Below are 27,292 nucleotides of genomic sequence, written 5' to 3'. Positions count from 1 at the left end.
CTGTGAAACTCCTGCTTTGGTTGGGAGCTGGAGCTGTACCCATCAAGGAACCATGCTGAGTAAAACTGTGTGTCACTTGTTGAATGCAGAGTGGACGTGTGTGACCTGTCATGCTGGAGAGCTCACATCCCAGGTGTTCAAAAGGCAGTGAGTTGGTTTGTGGATGTGTTGGCCAAATGTTGCTGTGTAGTCCTTACTGCCTGCAGCGTAGCTGCATTTCCAATACGTTAGCTGGTTTAACACAAGTCTACTTTATGTGAGAAACTTTTGAGTTGCTGAATTTGGGAATTGAGACCTTCAGAAAAACAAGAAATCCTAGCGGTAAGGTGTGAGTAGGAAAAGGTGCTGCTTCTGCATTTTCCTTTGGAGCACACTAGCTGTGAAGGGGACGTATGAGTGTCAGAAGCATTGAACCTGTTTCAGGTCTTCCTCCTCTGACCCTCTTACCCTTCAGGGAGCACTAGTTTTTCTTTTAAAACAGTATATTTCTCATAACAGCTTTGAGAAAAATCAGTAAAAGTTTATGGAAAGGCAGTGTGGAGAAAATTCATACACGGGTATTTCAGTGCAGTGCGGTAGTATGTTTTAAGCAGTAGTTAAGAACCTATTTCTACATTTGCAGCTGCTTACTACTTAGGTCTGATTTAGCCTTTCCTTGTCGCTATTTTTTAAAAAATATCTTTTATTTTAATAGTACTTTTTAGTAAAAATGAAACAGTGTACAGCCATTGAAATATTTTATGTCAGACTATGGGAAGGTTGTTGGAAGGCTGTGGTCTCAGCTGCCACTTTGCTGTCTGCCCACGTGGGACACTCAGTTCTCATGGGCTGTATTCTTTGAACTTCCAGTGAACTTAATAGCCAGAAACTGGTAGAAAGTGACTGTGATTGAAACGGCCTTTCTGTGGTGATAAGTTTTTGACACGCTGTGGCTTTATTTTGCATTTAGCAGGTTCTTAGTATCATGGGGCAAGATGAAGGGGGCTGCCCTAATGTGAGAAGGATAATTCTTAAGCTTGCAGCAGTCAGTAAGTAATTTCTGTTTTATTGTTTCCCTTTCCAGGTGTGACATTTGTTGTATAACCTTTCGTACTCATCGGGGCTTACTGCGCCATAATGCAGTTATCCACAAGCAGCTTCCCAGAGATCCCATGGGAAAGCCTTTCATTCAGAACAACCCTTCGATTCCAGCAGGCTTCCACGACTTGGGATTCACGGACTTCTCCTGTAGGAAGTTTCCCCGCATTTCTCAGGTATGAGAACTCTGTTTTTCATAGCTCAACGTGACAACTGATGAAGTGCATTCTGAATTCATTGAAGGACTCGTCCTTGATAAGGCAGAGACTGGGTGTGGAATATTTTGTGGAAAGTACAATACCACGGTCTTTGTAGGCTTCAGACACTTCCTGCCTTTCCTTTTACTTTTTTAATCTAAAGAATATTTGGATTGGTTTTTGGTTGTTTTGGGTTTTTTTTTCAGCATTCCAGGAGATAGCTATTGGTGTAAAGATCTATAAAAATATTTTAAAGGAAAACCTGTGTGGTATTAGATCCTTGCCTCTTGCAACCTGCCCATTAGTTCTCACCTTCCCCACACCATCCCACATTTAAGATCAATAGGGAGGACATCTAGTAAGGAAGGCATTATTTATTTTAATTTACCATAACTAGGATGCAGTTGTGGTGTGAAAGATTTTGTCATTAAAAACTTTGGGAAGCCACCTTACTTACTAAATGGTGGCATCTTCAGTGACTTCTTCACAAAACACTCCCAAATAACCCTTCTACTTCGTGAGTCCTTAAGATTTTGCACCTTTCAGGGAAACTGACTGGGGAAAGGCAGAGGGGTAGTCTGTAGATATTTTTCTGAGACCCGTGAAGCTTTGAATTGGATGTATTATTCCTCCCTGTGTCAGACCTTGCCTGCCTTACCTGATTTGGGTCTGGATGGAGCTGCTTATCTATTTTAAAAGAAATCAAGAGCACAATCCATCAGGACCATGCTTACTCAGTATCTGCACTTTTCTTACTCTCCTTGGATTAAAGCAGTGATTTCTGGCTACAGGGCAGTAGACCTTAAATTTGCTGCTGGTCCAGGGGAGCCTTTAGGTAATTCGGTAACTCTAGTAGAGTTTTGTTGTAAAAGTTACAAAATAAGAGAGAACTTTTTAAACAACTTGGTTTTACTTCTTTTGTAATTAATGACAGACATTTTAAGTTATTAAGCGATTTAAATGTTGGGACTTTCCTTTTGTAATAATTTTGCTTGCACTGTGTGAGGCAAGACCTACAAAGTATCTGAACAAAGTGTGTAGAGTGTATAAAGATCCTGCCAGCCCTCTCCTTGATTAATCACTTGTGCTGTTTTTTGATGTGGAACCTTTGCAACATATAAGCTATCTGGGTAGTATTTAAATATAGCATTTGGATTCATGATCATTTGCAGGGACAGGTGTAAAATCCATCTGTGAGGTTAGTATTTTTCTTGTGAGAATAAATAGAGTCAGACTTCACTAACCAAAAGGTTTCCCACCTTGGGCTCTGCATTTCATTGATGTGCTTTTGGGGGATATTACTTTGGTTGCTTTATGTTGTTTTGCCTTCTTGGATGTCATTTTGTTTTTTCTCCTCTCCTCCTCCTGGTGTCTTTGTAGCAATAAAACTAAAGGTGGTAGTCTTACTTACCAGCTTACTGAAGGTTACTGAGGCTCCTGTCCTGTCAGTGAAGTGAGAGAGATTGCTGGAAGGGAAGTTTAGGATGGAAAAGTATTTGTGAGTCAGAATAGCCCTCTGGAGAAGTTTGCACTTAGAGAAGGGAACGTTTGGAGAATCAGCCCTTAATGTAGGTACACCACTTAGGTGACTGAAGGCTGTGGAGCAGGAATATCTCCATGCCAGGTGGGTAGTGGCTGCTCTAAACTCCTTAATTTGGACAGTGGAAGACAGAGTGAACTGGTTTTGTTTTGTAGCAGCATGTGATGCCTTTCCAGTTTGAAATGTCTACTCTAAATATTTTTGTGTGTCTTGTAGGTCTGGTGTGAAACAAATTTGCGAAGGTGCATCAGTGACTTCCATCGTTTTATTTGTGAGACATGTAACAAGGCATTCCCCATGCTTTCGGCACTCAAACTGCACACAGAAACTCACGTGGTGGATCAGGGAAAAGACAAGCACAAGCCACAGTCCACGACCCCACCCGGCGAGAACCCAGACCAGAAAGCCTTCATGGCATCCTTGGGCCTACAGTACACCAAAGACATCAAGCCTGTCAAGCAGGAGGACAATACACAAGATGAGGTCCAAGAAATGCAGCTCAGAGCACTGAAGAGTAACCTACCTCAGGAACCCGGCAGCACTGGTCTGCTCAGCCTCTCTCCTCTGGAAGCTGCCTCTATGGGAGGGTCATTTTCAGTCCTTCCCCCTACAAAAGAAAACATAAAGCTCCTCTCGCTGCAGCCTTTCCAGAAGGGTTTTATCATCCAGCCTGACAGCAGTATTGTGGTAAAACCCATCTCCAATGAGTCTGCTATTGAGCTGGCAGACATTCAGCAGATCTTAAAGATGGCTTCTTCTGCTCCTCCGCAAATCAGTCTTCCTCCACTTTCTAAGGCACCTTCTGTCCCTGTGCAGTCCATTTTCAAGCACATGCCGCCACTGAAGCCAAAGCCTTTGGTAACACCCCGAACAGTCGTCGCAACCTCTACACCTCCTCCTCTTATCAGTGCCCAGCAAGCCTCCCCTGGCTGCATCAGCCCAAGCCTCCCACCTCCCCCTCTGAGGCTGATCAAGAACTCAGCAGAGTCCTCCTCCAACTCTCACCTCCCCCAGCCAGGAGCCAAATCAAGTCCTTCCTCGCAATTGCTCCTCCAACCCAAAACAGAGCCTTTAACTCAGCACGAGATGAAGACGCAACTGGAGCAGGACAGCATCATTGAAGCTCTCCTGCCTCTGAGCATGGAAGCCAAGATCAAGCAAGAGGTGACCGAAGGGGACCTCAAAGCCATCATCGCAGGGGCAGCGAACAAGAAAACCCCAACCATGAGGAAAGTCTTGTACCCCTGCCGTTTCTGTGACCAGGTGTTTGCCTTCTCTGGTGTCCTGAGAGCTCACATCCGTTCTCACTTGGGTATTTCCCCGTACCAGTGCAACATCTGTGACTACATCGCAGCTGACAAGGCAGCGCTGATCCGGCACCTGCGGACACACAGCGGGGAGAGGCCTTACATCTGTAAAATCTGCCACTACCCCTTCACAGTTAAAGCCAATTGCGAGAGGCACCTGCGAAAGAAGCACCTCAAAGTGACCAGGAAGGATATAGAGAAGAACATTGAATATGTCACCAGCAATGCCGCTGAGATGGTGGATGCCTTCTGCTCCCCAGACACTGTGTGCAAGCTGTGTGGTGAGGACCTGAAGCATTACCGGGCCCTCCGCATTCACATGAGGACGCACAGCAGCTGCCAGAAGAAGAAGCCCTTTGAGTGCAAGGAGTGTGGCACAGCCTTTTCGGCCAAAAGAAACTGCATTCACCATATCCTCAAGCAGCACTTGCACGTGCAAGAAAGGGAGATTGAGAATTACATCTTAGCGGTGGACTGCAGTGCCCAGGAAAGCCAGACGGACCCTCCTTTATTGGAAGACAGCACTTACATGGACCGTAAGTCCATGACGCCTTTCCTGGAGCCACAAAATGGCTTCTTGCTTGCGACGTCGTCTCACGTTCCCATCAAACTTGAACCTGCGGGCAACTTCCCAATGGATTTTGATGAGCCATTGGATTTCTCTCAGAAGAACAAAAACCTGAGCGCTGTGCAAGTGAAGCAGGAGAACCTATTTGGCTCTTCTCCCCTGTCCCTCTATGACTGTTCCATGGAGCCCATTGACCTGTCCATTCCCAAAGCCCTGAAGAAGGATAAGGATGATGTCCCATGCGAAGCCAGGAATCAAGAGTTGGCTGCTTCTGGGAACAGTGATAAAGCCTATAACTGTCTGCAGTGTCCTTTGGTTTTTGGTGCCAATGGGAACTCAGAGAAAAACAGGGCTGTCCGACATCCCCAGCCACTGAAAGGTTCATTGCATTTGACTGTCCCAATCATTTCCCCGGCTCTCCTTGGCAATTCTGCCTTGCTGAGACCCTTGAGGCCTAAACCACCACCACCACCTCTCTTGCCAAAGCCTCCAGTAACTAAAGATCTGCCACCGCTGGCTTCCATTGCACAGATCATTTCATCTGTGTCTTCTGCTCCCGCTTTGCTGAAAACGGAGGCTGCAGACACCAATGCCAAGGCAGTGAGCAGCTCCACTGGGTGTGACAAATCAGGGAATGCCAAAGCAAAAGTGACAATCGTGACTGCCGTGCAGAGAGACTCCAGCCTGCCCAGTGACCTGAGTCAGGCCTGTGATCCGGAGCAGTCTCCCGTTGCCGATGCCGGGTTGACTAAGAAAAGAGGTAGAAAGAAAGGAACAAAAAATAAGCCTAAACTTAGCAGTGGTGTGGATCTGGAGTCAAGTGGGGAGTTTGCCAGCATAGAGAAGATGCTGGCTACCACAGACACTAATAAATTTAGCCCATTTCTGCAGTCCACTGACAGTTTCAAGGAGGAAAGTGGCAGAAATGGAACAAGTGAGGATGAGAAGGAAACTGCTGAAGATAAGCTGCTGAGAGGGAAGAGGAACGCTTACTCAGACTGCCTGCAAAATATCCCCTGTCCTTACTGTCCTCGAGTCTTTCCATGGGCAAATTCCCTGCAGCGGCACATGCTCACTCACACAGGTAAGAGCACCTTCTGCTCATGGTGGATTGTAGCCCCTGAAGATGTTCCTCATGGAAGGACTTCCCCGTGGAGGAATCTTCCTTCCTTGTTCTCTCTCTGATGTCTGAATGGTATTCTTCATTATTTTGCAAATCCCTACCAGTTGCTGTTGTGTAGTGTTGGTGGTAAATTTTTCAGTAATGGAATAATCTGTTTGCCTTTGCGTGTCAAGGGGGCAAATGAAGCTGCTAAACCCATTTGACTTCAGTGGCATAACTTAGCGTGCCTGGGAAAAGGCTCTGGTTTCAGGTGTTCATTATTGTTTTATCTTAAAGGTGAACATGTGTGTTGAATATTTCATTGTGCTTTAGGTGTTTTGTTTGGCTGCTTCCAGTGGCTCTCTGTTTGCATCAGTAATGATAAAAAGATTAATAGAAATGAGCAAATAAGTATAGAACTGTGGCAGGAAAATAAAATAGTGTAGTGTTTAGCATTTTTTTCCTGGGGTAGCTTTTATTTGACAGCTCAAAGAAGGAGGATCTGAGAAACATCATCCTGAGCATTACATAGTAGCTTACCTTTAGGAAATGTTTCTTCACAGTGCTAGACCACTAAAGGTGGGCTTATGCCCTAAAGCGTGAAGGCATGTATGGAATCTTTAATACTGTGCCACTCTATAAGTAACCTCAAACCTGGTGTAAACAAAAGGAGGTGTTGGGGAGGAGATTTATTCTAGGTTTGGGGTTATTTTTCATTCTTTGCTATAAAGGAAATACTGCGTTGAATGCTGAGCCGATTTGAAGTTCACTCCTTTTTCCACCCACACTGTAATAAAGTAATTAGTAGATTCTCATCCTACTTGAAGAGAGAGAGGACAAAGCTCTACTTGCAGAGTAATTAGTAGATTCTCATCCTTCTTGGAGAGAGAGAGGACAAAGCTCTACTTGCTGTTGCTCCCTTTTAAGTCAGTCACAGTTGTTGATGTTATTTGCTTCATTATGCAATCTCACCTCCTGGCATGAAGAATCAAAGTTTGGGGTGTTCATAAGAAACGTAGGGGACTTGATTGCAGCCTCATAAAAGATAATTTAATATATATATATTTTTTTTAAGGAATTGAGGTTTCCTGAAGCAACTGATTCATGTCTATGCTAAAGAGAGAAACCTGAACAGGTAAAAGAGGTTAGCTAAGAGGTTTAAACGGAATCTGAGCTGTGGAGCAGTCCCTATTACAGTTCGCTCTGGGTGATGTGAGGACGTAACTTGCAAGGTATCAGTGCAACAGTGAGGCTATTGTTTTCTGGCCCACAGAGACCAAACTATTTCATCTTATTAAGCATACAGTTTACTTTCAATGGTGAAGGAGAGCTCTTTATTCATATCAATTGTTTTCTAACACCCTGCTCTCCAAAAAAAATATATAGTTAATGAAGAATTGTTCATGAGACAGAAAACAATAGAGAGGCTTTTCCCAGGCTAAGGGGCTTGGCCTGCTTATTGATGGCAGACTTCCAAGGCAGCAGCACTGGTGTAAAGCCTTAATGAAGACAGGAACATGCACTCGACCATGAGTTATACTGGTAAAACTTGTCTCCCTTACCACCACCGTGCTTGGAAGGAGAGACCATCCTTTCAGAAGGCCTGTGGTGCAATCCCCACAAGGCAGGTGAGCAACTGCGGATGTAGCAGGGCTGGATCCTCGGTGCAGATATAAGATCTTTGGTGATACTGTGGCAGTAATCAGATTCTGGTTGGTGTGCTGTGGCAATGATAATACTGAGCTCTTTCCTAATCATCAACAGGGCAGTGTTGAGGGAGACTTGTTGCTGGAGGACCACTCCACAGCAAGGTTTGGCCTTCAGGCATCTCCTTTCAGGTGACATTAGCACTCCATTTCTAACCTGGGAGTTTACAGCGGCTTCCCTCTGGCAGCAGTGTAGGTGAGGCTTACTGGAGGAGAGAGGGAAAGGTAAGCTAGGAAGGTAGAAGAGATTTAGGCCAGGTAGGTGGTGCCAAAGCAAGCCCTAGGATGCATTCAGGTGGAGGTGGAGCGAGGCCCATGTTATTGTGGTGAGTGTCAGGTGCTGGTGGCATGGGAGGAGTTTGGCAGCTGCGTGACAGATACAGCAGTTTGTTGGGTTTGTGTTCTAGGTGGGCGAATTGGTTTTCTGATGGAGATATTGACAGTGTCATAGTGCAATGCACTGTTTCTGTCCCCACCTATTGCACAGGCAGTGACTTGTTGGTTAGCTCTGTTTTTTAAAAGGAGTTAAGAAAAAATTCTATTCACTAATCTTACTGTAAAGAGAAAAGGGGAACTTTATTGTCTGGGCTTGATGCTGCGCCCTGACCTGGGGAGAGAATCACAGAATCATAGACTGGTTTGGGTTGGAAGGGACCTTAAAGATCATCCAGTTCCAACCCCCCTGCCATCAGCAGGGACACCTTCCACTAGACCAGGTTACTCAAAGCCTCATCCAACCTGGCCTTGAACACTTCCAGGGAGGAGCAGCCACAGCTTCTCTGGGCAACCTGGGCCAGTGTCTGACCACCCTCACAGGAAAGAATTTCTTCCTCAGATCTCATCTCAATCTCCCCTCTTCCAGTTTAAAGCCATTGCCCCTTGATCTATCCCTACCTGCCCTTTGTCAAAAGTCCCTCCCCAGCCTTCCTGCAGCCCCTTCAGGTACTGGAAGGTCACTATAAAATCTCCCTGGAGCCTTCTCTTCTCCAGGCTGAACAGCCCCAACTCTCTCAGCCTGTCCTCACAGGAGAGGTGCTCCAGCCCTTTGATCAGAAGGGGCCAAGAGGCAGATGTCAGTGGCATGCATGTGAGTCCTGGTGATCTGCTTCCAAACTGTGGAAGCATGTGTTGGGTATCTGCTCCATAGGGAATCACTGCAGGCAAGTGGTCCATGCCCCGAGATTTCTGTAGGAGGCTGCTGTCAAAGTAACAACACAGTCATTTGAGCTAAAAAGCGGCAGCTTGCTCTTCTCCGTCCATTTGTAGGGGAAGTTGTTACTGGAGTGATCTGTGTAAGTGGTCTAAGCTGACAATGAGTGAGCATGGTTGAGGAAAAGGAACATCATTTTGAGCGTTTAAGTAGTATCTCTGTATTACCTGTTTTAAGTTACTGTGTTTATACAGACATGAAAAGATTTTTGCAAGTGTGGCTTTCCTGTTCAATTACATTTCAACACAGAGGACTCCTTCCATGCGATGTCAGGATCAGATTTACCTTTTGTGAAAGCTCAAAAACGCACATGCTACCAGGAACTCACATCCCTCGTGCAACCAAAAGTCTCTCTGATGAAAGCTTTCACTCTGCTTATTCTTGCCTCAACACCACTGTGTGTTTTTCAGTTCAAAAGCTTTTCCCTGAAGAAGCACACACCTTCCTCGACAGTTTTTATTTTAATGCAAAGCTCACCAGTGGGGCACTGGGAATTTGGCATCGCTTGGTTTTCTACAATGTCAAACACAGTACCTGTGTTTTGTTTGAACATGCTTGAACACTTGCTTTTAATACTTTCTTTCTCTTGATGTCTTTATTGTTTAATTTACTCTTCTATGTTCAACTCTGTTTGCCTTTCTTCTTTGCTTTTCTCTCCTGCTCTTGTCTTTTTTCATTCTCAGAGCAGCAAGTAAAATGTGCCCTGCAGGTGGTGCAGTTAATTTTGCTGCTTTTATGGCATGTGCATCAGACTAGGTTCAGTATAAAATGAAAATAATAGTCTTTTTGGACATTAACTCGTTATAGATAACCCAAATCTGTTTGCAGAGAATCACTTGAGGGTATTTTCAGAGTGATACTGCCAGATCTTATTTGGCCCAAGATTATTTTTTGCAGAAAGTGAGATTTAATAGCAGAGGAAGGATTTTTGTTTTGTTTTGTTTTGTTTTGTTGTTACAACAGGAATTAACTGGACAAGAGAACATCTATAAACAAAATAAAGCAATAAATAAATAAAATACAGTTACACCTAGCCCACGAACCTGAATGTTTCCTGTTGGTTGGAAAAGTCATGAAAAAAGAAAAAAAAAGGACTGGAGGCATTTTTATTCGTTGCTTTTATGACTTAAGTCAAAGTGAAACTGTAGACATCTTTACTTTTCAACACTTGTCCTTACCATGGTGATAATGTGTTTCCACTAGTAGAACAGTGGCAGGAGGTACCTTAATTAAGGAATGATCTTACATGCTGTGATTATTTGGATGACCCTTTGTATTGAAAAAGACTCCCTTCAATTGACTGGCTTCCACAAAGTGTCCAGCCTAGACTAGTCCTGCTGTGCTGCTAACCAAATTTTACAGTCAGTTCTGAGTCAATATGTAGGCACAGATGTATTTTAATCCAGGCCATGACCTTTCTTACGGGAAAATTTAATAAAAATTCAAATCACATCATTGCATCTTAACTGACTGTTGAGGTCACCCTCCAGTGAATAAGTATATTTTATCAGAAGAGGAGTTGCCTTTAAGGGACAGTACAGGAAGCAGAGAATACTGGTGTTTTGAATGATGTTTTTTGTGCCTTTAAAGGTGACATATTTGGAAAGCTGTGCAGTTGCCATTTGGGAATGGGACTGTAACTTGGGGTAGAAGGATTGGAGTTTGAACAGCAAGCAGGATTTTTGTTTGGGTTTTGAGACCTCCAACTCGGATGTTTTTGTGGAAAGAATAATATCTGTTGTTAAGTATTGGTCTATATGGGAAGTATTTGGTTGATACAAAAGTTTTAACGGCTGAAAATATGAGAAAATTGTGACCTGAGATGCAGGTTGAGTTTCAAGCAATTAATCCCCTAATGACAGCTAATCCTGTCATTGCATGCTTGAGAAGAAATGTGGAAAGGAATTGGGCTATCATGAAGCAAAAGGATTTCTGCTTAACTTTGAAGTTCTGTTTTGTATTTGCATTGTGAATGAAGCCAAATAAAAGTGCAGAAAGTGGTGATACTCGTAACCATAAATTTCTGGTTGACTTAGCAGGCATCTAAAAAGAAAGGGTGACTTGAAAGCCTACAAAAAGCAGTGCCTTGACACTTCTAAAAAGTTGTGTTGATGCTGGAAGAAAAATAAGAGAAAGAAACAGTGCCTGAGATGTCTGCGAGATGTGGGGAATCCCTCCTACGGGTTGAGATGTTAACTAGGACAGAACTAACTTGTGGAAGATTAAAGTGAGAAACATATCCACAATATTGTATCAAAGAGGCTGCTGGCTGAGGAGAGGGGAGGGTTATGTGTGTTCAGAGGTTTTGGCTGTGAGGTGGAAGGTGTGACAAGAGTTGGTCTCCTTTTACAGGTAATTATCCACACAATCTCTTTCTTCGTCATGAAGTCTTGCAGGACTGCTTTCCTCATTGCACTGTGTGATCCTGGCTTTTCTTTCAACGCTTCCTGCACTCAGTCCCGTCCCTTCCCTTGTTCTAGTCATTTAAATGAATTACAGAAACGAAAAACTTTCTCCTGTGAGAAAGTAACTGATTGCTTATTCAACCTGTGGTTCCACTGAACTCAGTGGAAAGATGTTCTTTGATGGAAGTTGTGTCAAATTCATATGGGTACCAGGTATCTCAGGAGAGAGCCTGCTGTTGAGGAGCTTGCAGTCAGGATGTTGTAGTTGGTCACCAAGCAGTAAAGGAGAAAAAGGAAAAAACCCAAAGTTGTCTGGTTTTACACATTAGAAGGACTGATAAATGTACTTTTTTCTTGTGTTGGGCTAAAAGCCCTTCCCCTGTCAAAAATGTGTTGTTGTCTTTTCTACCAAATTTAACAGAATTTGCACAAACCTGGAGTTGCCAGCTGCTACCTGAGGAGAAATGTGCTTATCCCCCAGTCTAAGGAAGAGGATGCTGGGTCTCAGAGGCACGTGCAGGTTTTCCCAGCTGTTCAGAATAGCGAGCCCCAGTTGGGTTTGGTCGGACTTGAACTCTGCAGACCAGCAAAGCCTAAGGACACGAGAAGTGTCCTGCTGCGTTAGAGCGGTGGTACATGCAGCCAAGTGCTCATGTCTCCCATAGTAGCAGTAGGATGTACTATTTAGGGTGAGCATGTGGGCCCAGCCACTTCCTGCGGTCTGTTCCTCTTAACACTCTATCAGCATCCACAACTGCTGCCTTAGGGTTGCGTGTTAGAGGACACATCCCTGCCTGCTCCCTTTACTGTCTGTTTATGGACCTGCTGTCTGCAAGTCTCTGTGCTTGCTTTCTGAACCTGCTGATGCTGTCTGCCTCCAACCTCATCTGGCGTCAGGCTCCAGAAGTTCACTACCTGCTGTGTAAGGAACTATTTTTTAATCTGTTTTCAGCTGATCCCCTGCTAGTTTCAGAGAGCCCCTCTTAGTTCCAGCATTGCAGGATTTGGTGAGTTGCAGTTCTGTGTGTGCCCTCTCAGTTGCCTTCGTGATTTGTAAACCTCAATCATAACACCCTCGTCCCTCCATAATGAGAAGCCTGAGCCTTTCGGGTATCTCCTCGCAGGGCAGCTGCCCCATTGCTTGGATCAGGTTTGCTGTGGGCAACACAACTATCTCCTTCCTGTGGTGTGGAGACCAGAAGGACACACACCACCTGAACTGAGGGTACACCAGGGCTTTACGCAGCAGCGGAGGGACACCCTTGGTCTTGCTCTCAGTAGCCTTGCTCATGGTACCCAGTGGTTCTTGGCTGTAGTTTGGCTGCAGGCCAAGCCAGTGATCCTGGAGAGCTGTCAGCAATGGCTCCAAGACCTCCTGTCTGACTATACCTGCCAGTATCACATTCAGCATCACATAGGCATGTTTTAGATGATTTTTCCAGAGATATTTTGCCTTATATTCATCTGCATTGAAGCTCACCTGCCTTCACATTGCCCCCTCTATTTTGAGAGTTCAGAAGTGAAGGAGATTGATTGTCAGATTATGCAAGGCTTTGTCATAGGCAGGTGAGTGGCATTTAGTCAGAAAGGACAAGCTGACATGAAACCAAGGTTGAGTGCAGTCACTCGGGGGTTTTTTTGTGCTGACCAAATGGGATGGATGCAAGAAGGAAGCTCAGCAGATGGTGGTACATGTCCCTCGCCTGAAAAGTGTTTGCACAAGGGAGCCACTGCTGTAAGGTCTTCACACCTCCAGAAGAGAGAGGGTGACTTTGTCACTTTGAGTCGGTTTCATGGGAGAGTTGAAGTAACAAACCTAAAAGCAGCAAGAAGTCGGCTCCGTGCGTCAGGGTGGTTAAAATTACGAAGGAGTTGTTACTCTCAACCTCGGGGTAGCTGCTGATCAGGTTGCACAAAAGCCTGCACAGGATTTTTCTCTCACATTTCCAAGCCCCGGTTTGTTTGGGAAAGTCTGCTGTCTTCCCAGCCTCTCTCATCCTTTCTTCTTCTTTTAGTACAGCAGGTTGCCTTGCAGTGATTCAGATGTAGTAATACAGGTCTCAGTACTAGTCTGGCATTAAAATCTGCCGTGCTGGGGACATGTTACGACGTGATTTGATCTTGCCTATCATGAAGAGACTTAAGTTGCCTTGTTACCATGTTAACAGCCTGTAACTTCACAGGGCTGTAGCACAGTATCTGGGCTGTCACGTGGGCTCCTCCTGCCTATGCAGACAACAGATGGCTACAGCGTGAGAGTGGAAGGCTCATGTTATGACATGATCCCCTCACAGAACAAAAGTCTGCAGAAAGGGCTCTGAAAGTACTCGCCTCCAACGATTTTCATGGCAGAATGAAACTAAAACATCCTATTTGGGTCTACAGAAAACTTTCTTTGTAGTCAGACGGATCTTAACACAGCTCAGCTGGTCGGTGGGGTGAGGAGGCAAGCGTTTTCTAAAACCACTCAGGTGAACACTGGCACGGCGCATAGGATGAGTAGGACTTTGGTGGAACGTAGATGTTGTTCTTAGCAACCGGCCCTGGGCTGGTCAGAGTGGTTTGACCTGCCCCCAGCAGACAGAGCCTTGGGCCACGGTTGGATAACACAAAGCACTTCTTGGCCATACTGGCTGGACCTGTTCTCAGCTGTTCATCCCCACAGCTGTAGCTGACCCAGCTGCCCAAAAAAAATGCAAAGGGCAAAGGGAGGGACCGGCAGTCGTGAGATCAGTTCCCGGATCTGGCTGGCAGTACCGCCCTCAAAGAGCACATTGATGCAGCTGAGGTGTGGAGTTGGCAGCATCTCCTGGGAGGTGCTGGGGATAGATGCTGTTGAAATTGGCTTTGCTGTCAAATGCTTTGTGTCTTCAAATAGCAGCTTCGGACAGCGAGGAGGGAGCCCAGATCCTGCGCTGTTATAGTTACCGCGTGTGCTTTATAGCACAGTTCAGTGTTTATAACAGGCTTCGCCAAGCGGCTTTTAATCACGGTCCAAAATCATTCAACAGCTTTGGACTTGTGGTCTCCCTCCCTTGTCCAAGAAACGGATTTCAAAATCAGTGGAAGTGAATTAACAATTTGCAACTGTGGCTTACTTTAAAAATGGAGTCACTTCTCTTTCTGTGCTGGTTTTAAAAGGAGGGTGAGTAGCGTGCTCAGGGCTGTACCTGGAAGTGAATAATTGTCCAGATTTCACTGCACACCAGAAGGAAAGGGGGTGAATGGAGATGCTTGGATGGTGTTTGGTCAGCCATAAATGAAGTGAAGCTTTAAGATGAGGTGTAAGACAGGAAGTGCAATTCAGTGGAGTGTCACTGGGAACAAGTTTATAGAGGGTTTCTTTTGGTCCTGTTTTAAAAGCCAAACAAAAAACAGGATGATGGTTTTGAATAGTATTCAGAGACGAGGAGGCTGTGTAAGTGATGTGGCCTGTGCGTGTCCTTGCTGTGTTGAGAGGAATGGCCTGACTAAAGCACCTGAAGCAAACTGATGACATCTTGCCCAGCTTGCAGCAGTCAGACCGGGGGACACCAGTACTGGCAGAGAAGTGTACAACGAAATTGTGGAGCAGCTTAATGAATCGCCCACTTCCATCACATTAGAGCAGCCCTGCCTTTGTCTCCTTAGGGCTTTCTGAATGCTCCCTTCTTGCAACAAAATACAGTTGACAAGGAGAGGTGGGAATGGGTTAAGGGATTATCTCTTACGTAAGACAGAAAGAGACTTTGCTAAGGAAAGATCCCTTTCTTAAAGGGCCTTGCCCCTAACATGAGAGGGTCAAACACAACTGCTCTGTGCTAACTAGGAACTTATTGACCACGTATACTCAACAGTGAATTTTCCAATTTGCATTTAGCAGCATTCATCTTTGCTCTAGATATCTGCCACTCTGTGATCCCTCCAGAAATCATGTGAGCCCTGGGTATAGCAGGGGACTTTCTGTTTTTCCAAACTGTTGTAGCTGTTTGTACCTCTGAACTACATTTGTGGGTATTTCCTAGAGAAACTGCATTTTCAGGGTCAGGCAAAGTTTAACAGCCACTCCAGAATCACAGCTCAGGGTAAAGCAAGAGTTGCTTGGTGCTGAGGGTTGGCCTGAGTGCTACACCTGTTGTTTGGAAGATACTGAGGAGATGGTACAGAACTTGCTGATTGTATTGCTGGCTCTACATCAACCTGCCTTTCTGCTAATGGTGGGATTCACCATAAGCTGAAAGTCTGGGGTTTTTCCCCCCACCCCTTCAATGCAGGTTTCCACTTGGTAGATGCAGTCAGAGCTAGTCCCGAACACTTTTCTTTGTGTCGGTGACTCCAGCTGTGCTCTTGAAGGTACCTTGTGTTAAATGCAAAAAGTGTTCTTTTCCAGAATTGTTTTTCTCCTTTTCCCCCAAATGTATTCAATTCCATTTACTGTAGATAGTCCTTTTCTATCTCAAATGTTTTCATTTCAAAAGGCATGCAGATATGACCGAAGCTCTCTCAACTGTGTGCTAATTAAATAGTTAACCTGTGTGTGTGCATGTGATGTAATGAAGGTGGCTAAATTTTAGTGTTTAGAGTGTTTACAATAAAAATGGATAAAGAGAACCCCCAAATTTTTGCAAGTAGACTCTACAGGTTGGAAAGATGTTCTCCAGTTCATGGGTGGAAGTAGCAGCAGCATTGTGTGAGTGGGTCCAAAAAAAAATCCCAAATTTACTAGACTGCTACCACCTAGTGGTGGTTGGTCTGTTGTAAAATATGAGAAGAGCTGGGGTTATTTCAGTTAACGTAGGGAAAATAGTAAATCATCGGCTCATCTCACTGGTAATGCCAACTGCTTGTACAACATCCATTTCCAGTGCTATGTCTGCCTCAGTTTTGAGCATTATTTATGTGATGGGTTTTCTAACGCTTCTGTCGGGATGTCAGGAGTGTTTGGGAATAAACACTTGCTTTAAAGTCAAAAAATAGTTTCCCGTACAACACCCTGTTTTATCTAATAACTCCTTAGCTCTGCTCTCTATTCCACCTTAGTTCCAGCAAAAAAGAAAACTATGGGAAGACAGAATCAAACCAGCAACCTCCCCACCTTGATCTGTATCTGCTCTTTTGTGTGAAACTTTACACCTTTGGTGTCTCTCTTGATAATTTGGTTTGTGTATGCAGGAAAGCAGTTTACTCCTCTTTCTCTTTTTTTCTTGCCATCTATAAAAGATTAAGCAACTCTTCTGACTGAGCTGAGTGAAAACTGCAACTTGAATGGTAAATAAGACTTCAGGAAAACAGTCTTTTCTTTCCACAGTTCGAAGGAAAAATGATTTTGGCTACAACTATGTAGTGGTTTCTTTCATGCAGGCAGAAAAGTTTTTGGATTCTCAGATGGAGTCCTTGAGGTTTTGCTTATGAATGTATCTCCTGAGAAGTTCATTTTTTCCCAGGAGCTGATGAGGCAGCAGCTGAGCTACCGGTGGTTGCTTCATGTTGCCTTCCTCCATACCTCCTGACCTCCTTGCTTGTCTCCTCTCTCTTCCTTACCTTGCCCATGTTCTTTGACTGCAGTGTCAGAATTGACATCATCAAATAGTGTCACCTTCTTATCCTCGCTTTGGAGGAGCGACACAAACTGTGGTTGTCCATGACAAGGTACTGTATTCTGCTCCCACGATTGCTGAAGAAGTATTGGTGGGTGGGAGCCTTGGCAAACGGACCTCCCCGCTCTTGTCCTCTTGACTCGCTGAGTGTAAATATCTGTGGGATAACAAACGGACCGGAAAGCATTTTACAACCTTAGTAAGTGAAAGATGGGAAAGAGGTGAAAGAAACGGCAGGCCTTTCCCACGCACCTTGCCTTCCTCACCGCCTGGATGCACCATAAATCAGCAAGATTCTGGAAACTGGAATTACCTGTCTGAGAGGAGCTCGGCCTCGTTGGAGGGATGTCCCTTGTGCTGCAGGAGAAGTCCCACACCAGACCCGACGTGGTTGTCATCACAACCGTCGCATTTCCCACACACCTTCGCTGCTCCCCTGCTGCTCTTCCAGTTGGGCTGCAGCAGAGCCGGGCTGATTCTCACCCATCCCCAGAGAGCCGGGGTTTGTGCAAAGCAGCTCGCTTTTTCCCCAGCTACAAAACCAACCGTGCGGGTTGGGGGTAACCACAGAGCAGCTCAGCGAGTCAGGAGCTGCCACTCTACGGCATGCATGGAGTTTCATAAGGGGCCTGTGAAACTTCTCCTTGACAAAGAAGACTTTTGGCAGGTCTGGTTTGTGCAGGTACAGAGGAAGGACGCTCACCCAAGCACGTACACGTGTCAGCACGTTCCTGGCTACATCCCTACCTGAGTTTTGGATGCGTTCATTCAGGGATGGCAGGTGGCTTCAGAAGAGAAAGCCTGTATGCATCCACGCTCCCAGGATCTGAAGCAGTCTCTGCCCTTCCTGAAGGCACTTTGTTTAAACTTCACTTTTGTTTTTCTTGATGTCACCTCATCTGTTTGCCTGTGCTCGTAAGGCAACGTCATTTACCTGTGGACCACCCTATCCCTTGGACTGTATCTGTTGTGAACAGGAAAATGTAATTATGGGCCAGCCACGTGAGAACAACACAACAGCTGGGAAAGGGCCCAGGGCACAGAGGAGAGCAAAAAAGGAGATAGAATTCGGGTACAGTTCATTGAAGGATGAGTATGCCATAAGAAAGGAAAAAAAAAATATTTATTTTAAAATACTGAAAGCAGAATAGGAAAAAGTTAGGGAAAAATAGGGAGAAAGTGGAAAATCATGCGTGATATACAACATGTTGAATATAAAAGTTGTGGCTTTTGCATTTGAGTGTTTTAAAATGTTTTGGTTTTGGTTTTTCTTTTACTTGAGTGCTACTGGTGTGTATATTGCCCTCGTTTGCTTTGCTCCTGATATTTCATGTTGAAAAACCAACTTATTCTGCGCCCACTCTTCTGTTTGGTTAGCAAAGAATTAGAAAACATCTCTCTTGGTACCATAAAAGAGGAGCTCCTTCCATCTCAGCCTACTCTTGTTCTTCTCTCCATCCTAACAGAGCTCACATGGTTTCCTGTCCCACTCCTTAATGAGCCCACTCCATGCTGTGCTTGAAGTCTTTGGCCTGTCTAAGGCATGTCCCCTTGGGGGAGCATTTCCTGATGGGATGGGGTGGCCCACACCTGCCAGGAGGTGCCCCCCACTTTGTTGATGATGAGCACTGATGGCAGGGGGTACAGCAGTCATTTTAGGTGTTTTCTGTTGGTTGGCTCAGACCTGCTCTGCCACTCTGCTTTTGTCTCTTCATCCATCATCCACAGGTATGTCTTTGTGATGGTGGCAACCAAAGGCTGCTGGGGAGGAAACTCCTCATGCCTGTTGTTTCCCTTCCCTCCTGCCCTTAGCCTAAAGGGAGCGGTGATGACCCAGTTGGTTCAGCTCTGGTGGAAAAGGCCCTGGTCACTGCACGGCCGTGTGAGTGTTAGGGCTGTGCAAGGGCTGGGGTGGGAGTGGGTGGCCAGGGAAGGATGAAGACTTTCAGCTGCAGCGAGGAGTCACATCGGTTGCTATTGATCCTTCCTTTCACCCCCACTCCCAGGCCAAAGAGAGGCAGTGCCGATGAGAGCCAGATGCCCTTGTCCTGCCCCCAAACCCAAGAACCCATAGGCCCGATTCCTTTTCAGAAACATCCCCTGTGTAGCTGGAGCCTGGATTTGGCGCTGGGCTCACTCTCTTGGCTGCACCGGTGGCTGTGAGCATCCAGGAGCACCACACGTGGGCCCGGCTCCTCATATGTGCCTGGCTCCCATTTCTCTGGGTTGTGGAGCAGTGCTTCCCCTTAATTATTATGCATCAGCATTTCAGCTTAATTTTCAGAAATTACTTCTTTTGGTTTATAATGCCTTTTCCCTTTTATTTTTTTTTTCCTTAATATAGCCAAGAGATAATCGATGAGTCAAAAGAGAGAATTGAAATGCAGATTCGTAGGGCGCTTGTAGGTGACCTTTATTTTCAGATGCCCACTTCCTCAAATTCTCCAGCATTACACACAGATTATGGCTCAGTTGCATGTTTTAATGGGCAGATAATTAGATGAACAATGAACTTTGGGGAAAGCTTTTGTGTAATCCACTTTCTATGCAAATAATCTGTTTTGATTAAAAGGTGAGGTTTGGTTTTTTTTTGACAGGTCACTCCTCCCCCCCTTCCACTCCCCCCCCAAAAAAGTGTATAGATGATTAGGCTTTATTAAGTGATTGTTGACAATTACTGGAAATGCTGCTTAGCTTTGACATTTGTTTAATGGCCATGTATTATTTGTGCAAGGAGATGGGGCTGATGCAAGTTATGTTGCATTCAAACTGCTAAGTGCCTGAGAACTATCTTATCGTCTGTCATGACTCCTTGCTTATGAAAAAAGCCTGTAATAGGAGATCTAGGCAATTGGGAGGCAAGCCCATGTTGTACTACATCAACTGGAGAACTTACACTGCTTTACTGGAGTTTCTAAATCCCTGTAGTTACTCAGCAGCTATCAGGCTTGCAGATGAATGCTGAAACGCCCATGAAGTTGTGTGCTCCCTTGGCTACATGCTGTCAACAAGAAGGGCATCGGGGGGAGGACTTAAAGCAGGGGAGGTTTCTGCTTTCAGAAAACACAACTTGCTAAGTTCATGTCCTGGAACAGTTGCTGGAAAGTGGCACTGGGGGTGCAGCTACACACTGTGCATCATTGTCAGCTTTGGCCTCCAGATCCACTCTGGTTTGTTTCCCATTTACACGTACACTAGTTGTATAGAGCTTGGGAAGGGGCACAGCTCCAGCTCTGTTCTCCTTAAGCGCCTTATCTTATTTTTTTCAACACATGTCTTCAGCAAATGTTAGTGCTACAAACTGATAGGGAAGCAGAGGAGGTCACTCAGATCTTAGGTGGGTTTTGCCTTCTTTTTTGGGCCAACTGTGAAACAACAAAGGGCGCTGCCCATTGCTGCGTCTTGGCTTTGATGTTTTGGTTCCAGGTAGTATCAACATAGCAAAGAGTGTGAGTCAAAGACCCACCACATGTGGACAAAACTTTTCATCTTTTGCTTAATATGACGTATACTCAACTTTTTAAACTGACTTGTGTGTTACTGTCTGCACTAACCTTTAACCTTTAATTGTATCAGTTGGTTGCATGAGGCCTTTCCATTCCCTTTGAAAAGTGTTTCGCGCTACTTATAGTTTATAAGTTAGTTTGATTGATATGTGGTTGTGTATTACTTCCATCTATACCTAAATTTCAGACATGAAATATTCTAAATACTACAACCACGTGCCTCTGGTACGGTGTATTTGTGATAGTAGCGATCTCCACTCTTCTTTGCTGTCTCAGCATTTCGTGTTCTTTGGTAAAATGGATTATATTAAAAGTGACTTCAAGAAACTGCCAAGGAAGTGAGTGTATTTTGGAAAAGATTACAGAAGATTGTTACAGATTTTTTATCATCTTGCTAATGGGGTTCTGAGGTGTTTTGATCTCTTTTTCAGCTGTCCTGTGCTGTGTCACAGATAAAAGGAACGGATGTTGGGACACTTGATGAGAAGCGATGCTCGCGGGTCTGTGCGCAGCCGTGCCGCTGGTAGTGGTGAATTAGCAGGGAGCATCCCTCTGACAGTTCCTCTCTGTTTGCTTGCAGACAGCCAGTCTGATGCGGAGACACTAGCTGCAGGAAACGAAGTCTTGGACCTGACCTCCTGCGAGAAGGAACAGCCAGAGGAAATAACAGAGCTACCAGAGAGCGAGTGCAGCCCCAAGGAGGAGCAAAAGGCTGACTCCCCTCCAGAAGAAGAGGATGCCGAAGAAAAAGCGGATGGATATGAAGAGGGCCCTGAGGAAGATTCTGTAAGTAACAAAAGTCTTGACCTCAATTTTGCCAGCAAATTAATGGACTTCAAGCTGGCAGAGAGTGACCAGAGTGCAGGCAGCAGTTCTCAGACTGAAAGGAAACATGCCTGTGACATTTGTGGCAAAACCTTCAAGTTTGCTGGCACTCTTAGCCGTCACAAAAAGGCCCACACTCGTGAGGACAGAAAGGATGAAAGGAGCAGTGAGGATGAAAGCAAAAGCATTCAGAATGATGCAGGAGCTCCCTTGATGCAGGACTCTGGTCTTGAGCAGGAAGAGTCTCCGATGGACTTGAAGGTAGTGGAGTCTCCTGTGGACTGTGAGGCAACAGGAAAGGAGAATGAAGAGAGCGAAAGCGTTTCTGAGGGGGAAGGCACAGAGAGAAAGTCCACTGAGAAGAGCAGTGATGACACAAAACCAAAGACTGATGGGGCTAAGAGTACTGCAAAAGCAGACAAAAGAAAGAAAGTCTGTACTGTGTGCAACAAGCGTTTCTGGTCTCTGCAAGATCTGACGCGACATATGCGGTCTCATACAGGTAAGAGGAGGCTTGAGGGCAGAACAGATTACGAGCAGGTCTGCCACCAGACTGAGGCATCTGCTCTGTAGGTGCACAATTGCTGCTAGCACTTGAGGTTGGAGACACTGTTTTTAGTCCTACAGGTATCTGTGAGGTGTCTTCTCTGCCCCAGTCCCCCGTGCTGCATACACAGCCTGTCGAGGGAGCGGGAATTGTCAGCACTGCCTTATCTTCAATTCCCAAAGTGTTTTTCCCCATGCCTGCTTGCAGAGTTTAGAGGTCAGGGCAAGTATGGAGATCCCTGGGCAGTTGTTCTGCCCAGCTTCTGACTCCTTTCTTGTCATATACATATGGCTCTACCTCTTCCCAGTATTTTGGCGAACAGTGGAGCGACCTGGCAATGTATGATAAGACTTAATCTCTGAGTGAAGGTTTAGAGAGAGAGAGTCTGGTTTTGTCTGATTATCTAAGCCTGGTACTGCAGTGTGCTGGTGATCTGCGTGACCTGCTGCTTGAGTGAAAGGCAAAGCTACAGTAGGCACGCTGCTCTTCTTCCAGGCTTGGGCAGGGAGAGTGCAACACAGGTAGTAAAACACTTGTCTGATGTCTTGACTCAACAGTTAAAAATATGTGGGATCGCTTTGTGCGATCCACAGTTTGCAGCAGTACCGTGCAAAAGAGATGGAGCCGTGAGCCAGCTCAAAGGTGAATTAATCATTCATCCTTATTAATGTATCCTTATTAATTATGCATTTTCCCTGTCAGCAAACTGCTCTGACATGGGAAGACTGGTGCGGTTTGACATTTTGTATCTTTTGAAGGTGCTCTCTGCTGAAGACAAGGTCTTGGTGTGATTAACAAAATATTTTTGCTGTAATTGGCGGTGATGTTTAATAAACTACACCAAAGACAAGTGCCTTAACCAAAATTTTTATCCTTCATAATAATAATAAAAATTGACCAAGTACTGAGCTTTAACTCCAGCTGGTGCACTGGTGTGTGCCCGTGGAGATTCCCATACTGTGTGTTTTAATTGTTTTCATTGCATGCTGAGCTATGCGGGCCTTGTCAGTACTTTTTTTTCCCATTTGTTTCTCTACTTGACACGGGAGGATGTTTTAACACAGAGTAGATGTTGAATAGTAACCTGGGTCAGTGCTTTCTTCAGATTTAATTAATGTCAATAGCACTTATCCTCACTGTTAAATCAATGCATTTTCAGCTGAGGGTTTTGCCTCAATACTGTGGGCTGACTCTCCTCCTTCCCTCCTTCCCACTTGTTCAGGTATATTGACAAAACACTTTGGTTTTAACATGTGGGGTTTTTTAAAGATAACTGTAAGGTTTGGGAATTTCTTTACTCAGAAGAGAAACATTTGGGCCACACCAAAGCATACAAGAAACCTCTGCCTGCCTAACTGAATGGCATTGGGACTGGAAATGGTTGTGGGGTGCTCGCGTGCCACCTGCCCACACGCAGGCTGAGCCACGGGGCTGCTTCGGCCACAGCCAAGTGACGGATGGGCAAAGGCTGTCGGCCAAAAAATGCTCCCAGGAGTTGTGTCCTCCCTTGATAGCAGATACCTGAGCAGGGCACCGGAGAGAAATGCTTCTGAGAAGCGTCAGGGACAGCAGGACCTACCTGCACGGTTCAGCCAGGCACCTCAAGTCTGTAATTGCTTTTCTTTTAACGATCTCAAGTGTTATTACAAGTGAGAAATGAGCCGCCAGTGTCTTGTTCTCTATGCTCATTGGCACGAGATGGTGTCTTGATGGAATTGAAGCGCTAAAAGATCTTTAATAGGCACAATAGGAAGCGGAGAATGAAGTGGTCAGGGTGGGACCTTTGGTTCTTCAGGGCAGACCGCACCTTGGGGCAGTGTGCTTGGTTGGAACTTTGGGGGAATTTTGTCTGTGGGGCTGTGGTTGTTTTGTTTTCTGATGAGCTCATGCTTAGGAAAGTAGTCACGCATTTCAGGTGTGAAAAGCAGCTCTGAGATCAGAGCAGACAACCTGTTGATTACAGCATAGGATGCCTGCAGCTGTTCTGTGCCTTAAGATTGCAAAATAAGAGGAAGAACTTCAGAACAAGTAGCAGTCTGGGATGGCTGTGAAGAGGTTTTTCAGGGGCTTTCACATGTCACTCCTGTCTGAAAGCACCAGTGGGCTGAGAAACACCAGCAGCTCTGTCAGTAACATCCCGAGGCAAGCATTTTTCACTCGGTCGGTGAATTTTGATCACCTCTAACAGACACCTTCCTGTGTCCCATGGATGCCTGAGAACTCTAGGTCCTTTAGCTGCTCTGTGGCTGTTTTGAAATGTGGTGATACTGTCTTCTGCTTGACAGACAGAGGGGGGGTGCTGTGGCAAGGGTAATTCCTGACAGTTTCTCTTTGACTTTGGTGATTAACTTGTGCGTTTCGTGCTTGCCTGTCTGTCAGCCTCTAAGAGAGAGGGAGATGTTTTCTCATCTGCTGTTCAGTTCAGTTTTTAAGCACTGTTGACCAGAGCTGCCTGGGCAGTATCCTCATCCTTCCATCTCAAGTCCTCTCTCTCCACATGTATCAGGGGCTGACCTGCAGCAGGGAACACCCGTCCGTGGTGGGCTGGTTTCACAAAGGCTTTTGAACTCCAGAGGATGACTGCAAACTTCTTCCAGAAAAGTTGCTGACTAGATTAGATGGGATGCTAACGAGCACCTGGGGATTATGGTCTTCTTCCCTCCTTAGCACAGGGCCCATTCCAAGCTTGTAGAAATCTCAAGACAGTTTAGAAACAAGAAGGAGGTGCGTTTGTGACCTTACAGCTGACTTTGTATTTTAATTCTCTTCTAGGTGAGAGACCGTACAAGTGTCAAACCTGTGAACGGACCTTCACTCTGAAACACAGCCTGGTTCGTCACCAGCGCATACACCAGAAAGTCAAAAATGCTCGAAACCACGGGAAGGAGAGCGACAAGGAGGAAACCCAGTCCAGGTGTGGAGAAGACAGTGAAAATGAGTCCAGCCACAGCGGCACCAACCCCATCTCAGAAAATGAGTGCGACTCCGCGGGGGGCGTGGGCAGCCATACATCCCTCATGGGAAGCCGAAAAGAGTCCCTGGCTGGCACGGCCAAGGAGTCCCCCTGCAGAGAGGAGAGGCCCAGCGGGCAAGGAGCCGGCACCTGCCTCGCAGAGCCCACCAAGAGTGCACAGAAACAGACAGCAAAAGACCAGGAACCTCGGGGTAGCTCTGAGCACGAGAGGCCCTCGGGTTTCTTTCAAGACTTGCTGGAGATGCACAACAGAAAGTCTCCCATGAATCACATCCTTGCCTCTGCAGACAGTGCGCCTCAGCTCTTGGGGGTCGAGTGACTTTGTTAGGAGGTTGGACCTGTCCCAGCACGCAAACTGAAGCCAGCAGAGCAAGGTTTCCGGAGTCTTTGTTTTTGGAAGAGCGACCGACAGCTGTGGGGAGAGTATGGCAGACGGGATGCGGTGCCATATGCCTTTCAGTATAATAATGCAAGAGACTACAGTATATACTGATTTGAGTGCCTTACTACTTTATTAGATCTTTTGGTATCATAGATTTTTTTTTTTTTCCAAAAATGATTTTTTTTTAATATTTTAATGAATTATTTGGAGAGGACCTTTTTCATTTAAGCATTAATGTTACCTTTTGTATTGGTGTGCGTGAGCTTGTTCTTGTATATCTGTGATAGTCGCTGTGTTTGTTCTCTGAGCTGGAAATGGGGGCAGTGGGGGTGGGAGGCCCTTGGATACCACAGCCAATAACTGGAAAAAAATTATGTGAATTTCATATGAAATAGTCAGAGGAAATGCAGATGAGATGTTGATTTATTGTTTTTTCTCAGTAGACGTTCTTGCATTTGCCACATGGTGGAGCATTAAGCCTGTTCCAGGCCTGAACAACGTGGCAGTTGAAGGTCTTCAAAGTGGTTCAAGCCAAAAGCAGGAAACAAAACGAAAATTTCAACCTCACGCTTGCTTCCACTTTTCAGCATTAGAAAATGGTCTTCTAAATCCTAAGGGGATTTTTCTGGCCGTCGTGGACTGAGCGTGTATACAGAGAAGAGTTACATAGCAACGTAACCTTATGGAAATTATGCACCCGCTGTTATATATGTTTGATTTGCTTCAGTATATTATTATTATTATTTTATTATTATTTTATAAATCCATCAGTTCGCTTTGTCTCTGCAGTCAGCAGAAACCAATGGGCAATATTTGCCCACGCATATGTATCACGCAGCTTGGATCCCCTCTCGAAATGTTTTTGACTTAAAACGCTTTCACCGGCTCCTCTTCTTATGTTGCAGCTCTTCTACTGTACTTTAAATGAAACCCTTTTCCTCTGACCCGAGAGTCAAACGGAGGCCAGCAAGGTATCGTCACACCCCTGCAGGGGAACATCTCACTCGTGGTGGGGTGCGAGCGAGCGCGTGCGTGTGGGTGCGTGTGCGTGTGTGTTGGGGGGAGAAGCGTGCGAGAACGGGGCTGTGTGAGGCCCCTCCCGGGTGCATTAGGAAGGCACTGCGAGTACTAGGTTAGTCTTGTGGCAATCACACCCGTGTGTTCCTTCAAAGAGCAAAGTTCTTCCGTCTTCCAGTTGAAAGCAAGCGAGAGAGAAAATGCGAGCCTTACCGTCATCTTGCTACTGTCATGTTCTAGAGCAAGAAAATACTACTGGTAATAAAACTACAGATATAAGACATGTTAAAAATAAATAAAATAAATAAATTAAAAAAAAAAAAAATTCTTCCTGAGATTTTGGGGTTGATGCTTGAAGACTTGAGGTGTGTGTCTAAATTTCATATCAATAATTTAACCCCTTTAATGCTGGCAGCTGGAATTTCTCCGTCAAAGGCTCCTGTTGCCGGCAACAGGTGACGCTCCAGCCACCAATATTGAAGGGGTTTAAGCGAAATGTATCCTACTGTAGCTGCGCATTTTTAGGAGTGCTCAGCGTTTGTTGTTGTTGTTGTTGTTATTGTCGTCCTTGTCATTGTTGTTGTCGTTATTGTTGTTTTGTTAATTGTCCTTCAGTCATGACCTCTGGGACAGACAGAGCCATAATAGCATTGCCGGAGCCTCACTGTGCTATTCCATCACCGCAGCCCAGCCCAGCCCCGCACTGTCACCCTCCTTCCCTCCCTCCCCTCCTTGCAGAATCGCTTTTCCTGCTCTCACCAGACATGGAGGAAGTGGGCCTTGGACCCCATCTATATTATATAATATATATATATCTATATATATCTATCTCCCAGTTACGTAAGCGGATGTGCTACATACCATACAGGTTGCTTATAAAGCAACATTCATGCATACAGCAGGCAAATAAATGGATTCTGACATGCTGCATTACTCTACCAATACTTCCAGTCACATTTGTTACATGAGGTTCCAGCCTGAGCACTGCCAGCCTGCAGAAGAGAGAAGCAGGAGCAACACAGGTGCTCCTGTTACCGAAGAGAAATGTTCTCGAGTAATATTCTTGCAAATAGAATAAGAAAAAAAAAAATGGTTGAGGTATATGTGATTTCTATTTTTTGTTTTGGTTTGTTTTGTTTTTAAATAGGTTTCCACTACAGAACATTACTGTGAGATTTTGATGATCATTTCCACTCCACCTTCAAGGTCAGGAATGATTCATTTTGAAACTCTACCCAGGTGCATTCTACTTAATTAAAACCAGTTCACACATCCCTTAAATTGTTATTACTATTATAATTATAATAATTATTATTATTGTTATTATTTTGGGGTATTTTTTGGTTTTTGTCA

At 45.2% G+C, this 27,292-nt stretch overlaps 1 protein-coding gene across 1 annotated transcript in view; it reads left to right on the top strand.

Annotated features, from left to right (window-relative positions):
* Window positions 1–25,897, top strand: part of RREB1 (ras responsive element binding protein 1) — a 66,739-nt gene extending 40,842 nt beyond the window's left edge. Inside the window, exons 7-10 of the mRNA XM_010167804.2 lie at window positions 1,064–1,253; window positions 3,031–5,773; window positions 20,775–21,521; window positions 24,339–25,897. Of these exons, the coding sequence (XP_010166106.1) occupies window positions 1,064–1,253; window positions 3,031–5,773; window positions 20,775–21,521; window positions 24,339–24,859 (4,201 nt within the window). The 3' untranslated portion in view covers window positions 24,860–25,897. The remainder of the gene's footprint in view (window positions 1–1,063; window positions 1,254–3,030; window positions 5,774–20,774; window positions 21,522–24,338) is intronic.
* Window positions 25,898–27,292: the final 1,395 nt, after the last annotated feature.

This window comes from Antrostomus carolinensis, unplaced genomic scaffold, assembly GCF_000700745.2.
Source record: "Antrostomus carolinensis isolate BGI_N321 unplaced genomic scaffold, ASM70074v2 scaffold33465, whole genome shotgun sequence".
Lineage (NCBI taxonomy): Eukaryota > Metazoa > Chordata > Aves > Caprimulgiformes > Caprimulgidae > Antrostomus > Antrostomus carolinensis.
This window is presented reverse-complemented; position numbering and strand designations above follow the sequence as displayed.